General features: G+C 38.0%; 2 protein-coding genes across 2 annotated transcripts; both read right to left on the reverse strand.

The window, feature by feature from the left end:
- Window positions 1-1,602: 1,602 nt before the first annotated feature.
- LOC110915619 (molybdate transporter 2) lies at window positions 1,603-3,263 on the reverse strand. Its single transcript, XM_022160348.2, has one exon. The coding sequence runs from the start codon at window positions 3,165-3,167 to the stop codon at window positions 1,785-1,787; it is 1,383 nt and encodes a 460-aa protein (XP_022016040.1). The 5' UTR covers window positions 3,168-3,263; the 3' UTR covers window positions 1,603-1,784.
- Window positions 3,264-6,194: 2,931 nt separating this feature from the next.
- On the reverse strand, window positions 6,195-9,598 carry LOC110915853 (root phototropism protein 3). The gene is made up of 2 exons (XM_022160595.2): window positions 8,678-9,598; window positions 6,195-6,865 (listed from the first exon to the last, which is right to left on the reverse strand). The coding sequence occupies exons 1-2, from the start codon at window positions 9,398-9,400 to the stop codon at window positions 6,317-6,319; spliced, it is 1,272 nt and encodes a 423-aa protein (XP_022016287.1). The 5' UTR covers window positions 9,401-9,598; the 3' UTR covers window positions 6,195-6,316.
- Between the last annotated feature and the right edge of the window lie 701 nt (window positions 9,599-10,299).

Below are 10,299 nucleotides of genomic sequence, written 5' to 3' on the forward strand. Positions count from 1 at the left end.
TGTGCTTATATATGTTTTTCCAGAAGCTTATGTCTTGGTTTTGGTTTTTTGGAGCCGGGTGTCTCACTGGAAGCAGCCTATCGATTCCCTGTGATAGAGGTAAGGCTTGCATATATCCTACCCTCCCCAGACCCTATCAATAGCTTCGCTATAGGTGGGATAATACTAGGTATGGTTGTTGTTGTTGTAGCCCAAGACCAAAAACAATATTATAATGAATAAGTGCTCTTGCTCGTTTTATGGTGGAAACCGGAACACATAGTTTTTGTCCTTTGGTTTATCGGGCAGTGAAGCTAGCTTTGATTTTACCGGTTGCAACCGCAAACGTTGAAAGATGTTTTTTTTTTAATTGAAGCTTGTTAAGACGGATTTACTCAATCGAATGAGCCCGGAATATTTGAACAATGTTATGGTTTGTGTGGTTGAAAAAGAAACTTTTGATAAAGCAAAAGACGACGATGTAATGAAACGATTTCAAACTTTGAAAAAAAAGGAGAGGACAAATCTATTTGGTATTTGTTCTACTTTATTGATTATCGTTTTTATATTGTATGATTGCACGGTAAAAAAACGGGATACCCCTAAATTAGTGGGCTAGCTCCGCCACTGGTTTTAATATTTGGGGTTGTTTGTCAACATCTGAATGATTAAGTGCTGAACCAGTAGAAGATTTGAATCATTAAGTGTTGAACCAGTTAGAAGTCTAAACCATTATATGTCAGTATAATGCTTAACCGTTCATAGGCAAATGTCTTACCATTTCAGATCAGATGTATTAATCATTCAGACTTAGTATAACGCTTAACCATTCAGAGGCAAATGTCTGAACCATTCTGACATATGTTTGCGAAACAAACAGTCTGAACCATTAAGTGTTGAACCAGTAAAAGGTTTGAACCATTAAAAGCCCCGTTAAGAGCTAAACAAACAACCCATTAGTGGGCTAGCTCCGCCACTAAAAAAATGGGATACCCCTAAATTAGTGGGCTAGCTCCGCCACTGGTTTTAATATTTGGGGTTGTTTGTCAACATCTGAATGATTAAGTGCTGAACCAGTAGAAGATTTGAATCATTAAGTGTTGAACCAGTTAGAAGTCTAAACCATTATATGTCAGTATAATGCTTAACCGTTCATAGGCAAATGTCTTACCATTTCAGATCAGATGTATTAATCATTCAGACTTAGTATAACGCTTAACCATTCAGAGGCAAATGTCTGAACCATTCTGACATATGTTTGCGAAACAAACAGTCTGAACCATTAAGTGTTGAACCAGTAAAAGGTTTGAACCATTAAAAGCCCCGTTAAGAGCTAAACAAACAACCCATTAGCTTAGTATGGAAATAAAATAATTGCTAATGGTTCTAGAATAGTGTTTTTAATTGAACTCAAACCCTATGATACACAAGCAAACAACTACCAACTACCACATTAAAAACAAAAAACTGCTTCAAAAGTATGTTCAAAGAAAATTAAAGTGGGAATTGTTTGCTCAAAATAAAACTTGTGAAAAAACTTGCTTTTGGGTTAGATTTTACAATTGCTACTTACAGATAACAAGATTTTACAACTAGATAGCAAAATAATGTTCAACAATCATAAAAATAGAAGTCTAACCAATTGATATCACTCATTATCTACTTGAACTAAACCGATTAAAATGTAACTGAAACGTAGCTTATACAAGCTCGAGCCTTCAAATAAACTTCATCGGTCTTACAGACCTAAACAATATATATTATAACATACCCAACATGTGAGAGAGATATTACTTTTTTATTGTTTATTCATCATCGCCATTATCCAGAGCACAATCGACCTCCCTCAATTTCAACAACAAAAACAACACGATCCCGCACACAAACCCTAAAGCAGCACTCGACCCAGTGAGCGATACAGCCGCACACACCAACATAACAAACGATTCTTCTTTCGTATTCATATCCTTCGACGCCATAGCTAACTCTATCCCCGCGAACAAAAGCAACGCCCCCAAAATCCCCACCGGAAACTGATTCAAAATCCTCACAAACGAGTTCCCAAACAAGAGCCCTAGCACCAATTTCCCAACTCCCAAGAGCAAAACCGAAGCACCGGTTCGCCCACCAAACCGGTACTGACCCGCTAACCCACCCGCACCGTGACAAACCGGCATAGCCCCAAACCAACACCCCACCAAATTCATCATTCCCACACTAACAGACACTGCAGTAACCGACGCCTCATGCTCCGGAAACAAATCATCGGATAATTTACAAACCGCAATAACCGAATTCAGTATCGAAAGCGGGATTTGCGGTACCGATCCCCGGATAAACCCGGTTTTAAAATCATCCCAGGTGATTTTCAAAACATGAAACTTCGAGGGACCTAATTGTAAGTTTTCAAAAATTGTGGGGTCTATAACAAAACATAATATTATTCCGGTTATGAAAACAATGAGGGCAGACGGTACGGATGAAAGCATCCGTAACCGTCTACGTACTTTACCGGCTTCTGGTGAAGCGTTATTATCATACGTTTCACCAGAGCCGGTAGTGATAATTAAAAAAACAATAGCGGAAACCGCTACAACCAGCCCGTCGAGTCCAAACCACGGGCGGGCGTCGCCCTGTTTGTTCGCGGCAAAGTCCTGCTCGTACCGGACGTATTTAATCGCGGTGAAGGCGAACGAGAGGCCTTGGGAGAGCTGGACGCCGCGAACAACGGGCAACGGGATGAACTTGTAAAGAAACGACATGAGGCCGGTGGCGCCGAGGAAGAGGAGAACGGAAGCGGTACCGATACCGGCAGCGGCGATTTGGGAGAGGGTGAGGAGTGGGGTTTCTGAGATGGCTACAGAGGCGATCGATTTCATGGGTTGGACCGGCATAGGGATGCCGAAAAGGAGGCCGGTGATGATGTTGTAGAAGGCGGTGAAGATGAGGGTGGTGCTGAGGTCGAGTTTTGAGACGAGGGTTAAGGCTAGGACTATTGGGATGTAGGTCCCGAGGTCGCCTACTGAGCCACCGAGTTCGGACCATAAGGTGGTTTTGTGGAAGGTGAGGGAGGTGATGGTGTTTGTTGGGATTTGGCGCCACCAGTTTGGGTGGTAGGGGTGGTGGTGGAGGAGTGGGGTGGTGGTGGTGGTGGTTGTGGTGGTGGGTGGTGGTGATTCTTCATCCATGTTTTCCGGTGACGGTTAGGTATTATGTTTGGGAAGTGATGGTATTGGATTGGATTTTGCTCATTATTATATTTAATTAATGTTAATGATCCTTGGAATATTCCATAAATTACAATTCAAGTCTATCTGGTTTCAGTCTTTCTAGTTTCTTCAGTTTTGAAATCATCATTGTTACTAGTAACTTTTATTTAGTTTTATACATGTTGTATTGTGTTGACGTGGATTATCTGTAATTTATTTTACTATCGGTCAGAACGAGAGGTATGGTGGGGTGTGAGTTGGGGGAATGGTGTGACACGTGAAGTATGGGACACCCAAGATCAAAAGCCAATTTCAAAGGGTATGGTGGGGCGTGGTTGGGGTGGCGTGGCTAGTGCTCTTGGCCAATGAGGTTCCACCATGTCATGTGGGTAGCCCCGCCCAACGCCCGGTCTGAATCCCACGCCAAACGGGCCACGCTGAAACCCAACCCCACCCGGGGTGGTGACTTGGGCGTTTGTACCCAACCCACGCCCCAACCCCTGCCCCATACCCCATAGTCTTAACTCGGTGGAGAAGCTTGAGATTTCCAATTGGAGATCGAAAATGTATATACTGAAAAAAATTATAAATTCGGGGGTCGAAAACACATATACCTAAAAAAACTATATACGAAAACTACATACCTAGCACTACTGAGCGAAAAGTTTAGGGGGTCGGGAGCCCCTCCCGGCCCCCACAAAGCTACGCCCCTGGGTTAACTGAAATTAACCGAACCATTTATATTTTTATATATTTCTAGCTTTTATATCTCCCTTTCAAGATTTATACCCCTTTTTCATGTATTACTATTTATACCTCTGTTTCATGTATTTATACCTCCATTTCCTTTATTGGCATATTCATTTTATGTATTTATACATCTATTTCATGTATATATATATACATTTATTTTATCTATTTATACCTTCATTACATGTATTTCTAAGCAAAAATTTAGCTCTTGTTTGATTTGGTTATTAATTAACCGAAATAAAACGAACCGAAAACCGACAAATTAACCAATAACTTTGATTACGGATACGGTTAACGCTAATAATCAAACTGTGCATACCCCTAGGTGTGGGAAAGAGGGGGAGTGGTGCGGAGTGGGTGGATGACCGATTTGTCAGGAGAAACAAAGAAGGTTTTGGAGTGTTAGAGGATGGTGGAGACCGGAGAGCACTACGCCCCCAGTGGAGGGACGTAGCCCCCCTCACGCTCTACCGATATCATTATAGTGGTCCAAAAAAGTACGAAAAAAGTTTTGCTAAGTTAAAATAATTATTATTTCAAATTATTAGTAATATTATGTTTTGGTATGTTTTGAAAAGCCTATTCTTTAAATTATTATTAAATAACACAAAATTATTATTGTGTCTTTAAGTCGTGACAATCACGTAAATACCGGTCCAAACACCGTTAATTGCTATTGTTAATATCTTTTTCTTTACAAAGACAATGCTACAAACAAAGGAAATTGAATCATTTTCAAAGTATAAAACAATACTTTAGTTTTGACAACGACATGAAAGAATCGATAAAAGTTGGATTTGTTTTGCTTTGTGATAAAGATGAAGGGGTGGAAATTAAATTAGTAGAACAGAAAACAACTCTTGGATCGCATCTGGAGCCGAATTGTTGAAAATTGTTAAGAACAAGGAAGGACATAATTGTAAATAGGTAAAAATAACAAATTCCATCTTAGAACAAGGAAGGACATAATTGTAAATTAGGTAAAAATAACAAATTCCATCTTATCTTATTATATTGTATGTGGAGCATTCACATCCAATCCACTAAAAATATACATACATTCCACTAAAAAACAACTCCTATATCAATATATTTCCACTAAAAACAAACACTTTTTCTCTCTCCTTTTCAATATATATTACATTTTCTCTCTCCTCCACTCACAACCACTTTCAATATATATTAAAAAAGTATAGGGGGTGAACAGTGTCCCCTCAAATATACAGATGAACAGTAACATTTTCTCTCTCCTCCACTCACAACCACTTTTTATACTTCTTATATTTTAAAAACCTCTCACACAGATTTTGGTGGTTTGGATGAGAATGCTCTTATAAGGTGTATCAAATACATACGTAAATTAATATTCTGATGGTTACATATGAATGATTATAGGGCTGTAGTTCGTGAATCGTTCGGCGAGAAGTTCGTTTATGTTCGTTCGTTTAATAAATGAACGAACATGAACAAGAAATTTCGTTCGATTAGTTAAATGAACGAACATGAACAGAGGTCTCGTTCGTTCGATTGTGTTCGTGAACGTTCGGTAAGGTGTTCGTGAACATTCGTTGATTTGCGTTCGTTTATGTTCATATTTTGTGTTTTAATTGAAGATCTTGTACTTTCTTATATTTTATTTATACTTTTTATATTATTAAACTTTTATTTATTTTATTACCCTAACAATGAAACTAGGAAACCTACTTTCACCTTGTTTATGCATCATTTCCCTTTCATTTCTCATTATTTACATCGACGAATACGATTGGCCTCTGTTCCACAATAAGGGATTCAAGTTCGAGTGCTACTCTCTGGGCCATGTATCTTTATCCTTCGCCGCGTTCGCCAAATTTATTTGTGTTCGTGAACCGTTCGCGAACACGCTCATTTCCTTAATGAACGAACACGAACATAAAATCTCATTCGGTAAGTGTTCATGAACCGTTCGTGAACACATTTATTTCTTTAATGAACGAACATGAACAAGGGCTTGTTCGTGTTCGTTCGGTTCGTTTACAGCCCTTCTGAATCATAAATTTATGATGTTCATATCCAAAGCCCAAGCACAAAAAGCCCAAAACAAAACAATGGGAGAGTTGGGCACAATGAGTTCAAAGGTTGTAAAGGGCCAACACCAATGAATTGTCAAGCCCATTTTGGCGAATTTATGCTTTTAACAAAATTTGAGTGACAAGAGTGACAATAAACCATATGTACAATGGAAAAATGCTAAATATAAATGTCTATATATAATTACCACAACCCAACTATTGAATAATCAATAGAAAGTATACAAATAGTTATTGTAATATTATTGTTCTTATATATATAATACAAATGGTAAGACCAAAAGTAACCATATGTAACAATACATGTTAAGATGTTGATTGCCTCCATGGTTTGGGAGTCTTGCTTCTTCCATGTTTCCCCTTTACAGGAGTTTGCTTTCCGATACTACCCGAATCATACCCTTTTCCTTCAACTTTGTCGTCGACCACTTCAACGCTCATAGCCCCAAGAGTCGTTGACGTTGCCAACTTCCTCCAACTAAAAAACCCTTTTTTCTTCTCTAACAACTTGTCGATTTGCGATTGCATAAGTTGACATTGCCTTTCAAGCTTATTGACATGTTCTTTAAGCCGCTTTATTTCCATTTGTTGAAGAGTCATCATATCTCGTGATGAGTGGTAGCGATCGGGTGGGTCCAACCCTAATCGGTTCGGGCTCTTGGTATCCGTGAATGTTCGACTAGGGTTGATATGAGAATGTAGCTTGGCTTGTTCCGAGAAAAGCACTTGGATGACCGATCTCACCGGTAACCTTTCGTTTTGGGCAGCATGAAGAGATGCTTCAATTGATAACTTTTGACTGTCGATTAATTTGCATAAACTCTTTCTTTCTTCTTTCGTTAAGTTCACATGTGTCTGTATGAAATTAATATTCCACGGTTAGTTTATATATATACATACATAAAAATAAATATAAATGATATACCAAAGGGCCTGTGGCTCAGCACTGTCAAGCAGTGACGAATCTAGAAATAACTTCAGTGTACCCAAAAAAAATTCTAGTGTATGCTATGACGGATTTAGAAAAAAAAATCAGTATATAAAGTGACGATAGTCTTAAGGTACATTAGAGACATTGTTGCAGAAATCGGCCTAGGCGGCCGATTAATCGGCGCCTAGGCGCTAGGCGGTCATCTACTGGCTAATTTTGAGCTAGGCGGTCAATTAATCGGTCATGGTCAAAAATCGGTCAAAATCGGTCCTAGGCGGTCAAAATCGGTCCTAGGCGGTCAAAAATCGGATTAATCGGACGATATTAGTCGGTCAAAATCGGTCAAAATCGGCCCTAGGCGGTCAAAATTGGTCAAAATCGGTCAAAATCGAACCATACCATCTGAAACTAGAAGTATTTATGTGAATTTTGAAGTATTAATTTTATATTATTGAGTATATATATATAATTTTGAAAAAATACATACAAAAATCCCATTCCGATTAATCCTGATTAATCCCTAGGCTGTACCTCACCGCCCGACTAACGCCTAGCGCCTTCTACAACATTGATTAGAGGATTTGTAACGGTGTGAGTTAGTCCGTAAAAAAACAAATTAAATTAAAACAAAAATTATATAATAATAACGTGGGACTTTGAAAACACAAATATATAAGACAAAGCAGTCACATTCATCACGGGAGCCTACAGAAAAGGCCAAGTTGTAATTCAAATGTGACACCGCTTTCACCTTTTTACTCAAATCATTTGGTTTTGGAGAAAATCGAGAAATGATCAAAAACCAATCATACTACTTTTTTAAGGTGTGAAATATTCGTAAATGTTGGGAGGTCTAGCATACTTTTTTTAACCGGATTTGCGTAGGGAGCCCCCTCGCATAATAGATCCTTAATTTAAACCCCCCAATAAGAAACCCATATCACCAAAACTCAAACTTAAGACCTGAAGGAGAAAACTCACCAGAACCCATCATAGATGGAACTTAAATATCTGTGGCCGTGATGGTTAATCATACTATTTTGTTAACAGACTGATCAAACCAGTTTAAAAAACAGAAGATGTTATAATTAATTAAAAATAGATAGATATTACTTAAAAATTCAAATAGTATATGTTAATTTTTTTAAATTTATAAGAATAAAAAGTATATTATTTTCTACAATAGAAACACAACATAATGAAGACATTTTTTTTTCCTGAAGCCAAAAACATTTAATTCAGCTATCCAAACAAAAAGTAAAACACAAATACCGACGAGTCCAATCAGCTCGGTTAAAATCATGCCCAATCAAATGATCGGGTTTATTAATGAGGTGATGATCTATTGACAGAGGAGGTGTTGGTTCAAGTCTCACAAACGATAGAAGTAAAGAAATTTACCATTAAAAAAATGGTCATGTTCGGTTCCCGGTCCAACAGACCGGACTGTATAGATCCATTTCAAAATAACAAAATTAATTTACATAATATCTTATAACAAAATTAGTTAACAAAAAAAATCACGACTTGAAATTCATTTATTAGTGTCAAAATAATAAGTATAATTATACTTTTTAGCGCAAATATCTAATAATGTTTTAAAAAAAAACAATTATTAATTATATTTTTGCAAAATAAAAAAAATGTAGTCAGCTAATTATGATTTAACACAATTCAATCACAAGGTAAACCTGAAAAAAACAAAAAATAAAAAAATAAAAAAATAAAAAACTTACTTTTAAATAAGTATCAATGGCACGGTACAACCCATCATCGGTAGCACGTGCCTGAGCCGGAACAGCTCCGGCGAGCTCCATAAACTCCGGCAACTTCAACTCAGAGTCAACGGCAGCTTCAGCAAGATAAGCATCCACAAGCTTCGCAACCTTAAACAATCCAACACCACTTCTAAGCCCTTCAACGTTAATATTATCAACAAACCTCTTCACTAACCGGACCATAAGTTCCACATCTAGCAACGTGCCAGTCACGTGACTAAAACACGGTATCATGATCTCCTTCATTGTCGCCTGATCCAGCCGCCATGCCACCCGTTTCTCAACTTCTTGTAGGTAATTCCGATCAGTGTTAACCATGTTACCGGTTTTTAGTAGCCGGAGAAGAAAGCTGCATGGGATAGATTCTTTTTCCGGTGGGAGAACGGAGATTATTGTTTCTATGAAGAATCTTTTTTTGAGATAGGATACGGTGGCGCTTTGTGGTGGCGGGTGGTGGTCGGGTTCGCCGGAGAGTTCGGGGATCCATTTGCAAGCGTAATGTGTGATGATGGACCCGATGAGGTCGGGTCGGACGCCTTTGGTTTGGATACCGGATAGGGTTTTGACGAAATGGTCGATTTCGGCAATGCAGGCGTCGTCGAGCCAGGATTTGGCGGTGACAGGTGGCGGGTGGTCGGGTGGGGTAGTGGTGGAGGTTGGTGATGGTGGGTGGTGGTTCATTGTGGTGTAGTGGTGGTGGTGGAGTGATATGGTGAGTTTGTGAACATGTTATGTCATTTTTACATGGTATGTGACTATATGTCACATTGGATAGAATTGAACATAGACCACATGTTTCATGCTTTAAGGAAAAACCTTGTGTGACTTTGGTATCGGTATTGAATTTTCTGAATTGAGTTGATTTTCGGTACTGATTCGGTATCAACAATAGTGTTTTCGGTACTGGTATTTATCTAATTTTACTCCGGTTTATACCAGTATAAAACTGTATTGTACCGAGTATTTTCGATACCGGTATATTTTTTTTGGGATTTTCGACACCGGTACTAGTTGGTACTAAGCTTATCGCTAGTAAGATATTGAAGATTGGTAGTGTTATATACTTTTTGTATTTATTATGTACTTTTTGTTTTTGTTTTACCTTTTGTATTTATTATTTACTTTTTGTTTTTGCCTTTATACGTACTCGTTTCTGGTCCGTTATGAATATGGAATCGAAATGCAACCAAACAAGAAGAAACTTTCAAATGAATTAAACAAAGAAAAGCTTTTTTTTTAAATGTCAAATAGAACTATTTATAGGAGTCTTCCACAACTTAGAGATAAACGTAAATACATGAAAAGATGATATATGGAAATTCAAATAAAAGATAAATTCTAGTGAAAATTCAAACAAATAACAAGTTAATTAAAGAGAACATTTGAATTCGAATTTTATCGATAAGCCAACATTTATATATCAAGCAATCGGATATACAATCGGGTCTGGTGTTGGGTCTGGATCGAGCATGGGTGGGTCATGGATATCCTCATCATTCTTCCCGTAGAATTATCGTATCAGCTATATATTCGATATGGGAATATCTTTTATGAGTTTTACCAATTCTTCGAAGCAGGAA

This window comes from Helianthus annuus, chromosome 16 (assembly GCF_002127325.2).
Source record: "Helianthus annuus cultivar XRQ/B chromosome 16, HanXRQr2.0-SUNRISE, whole genome shotgun sequence".
Lineage (NCBI taxonomy): Eukaryota > Viridiplantae > Streptophyta > Magnoliopsida > Asterales > Asteraceae > Helianthus > Helianthus annuus.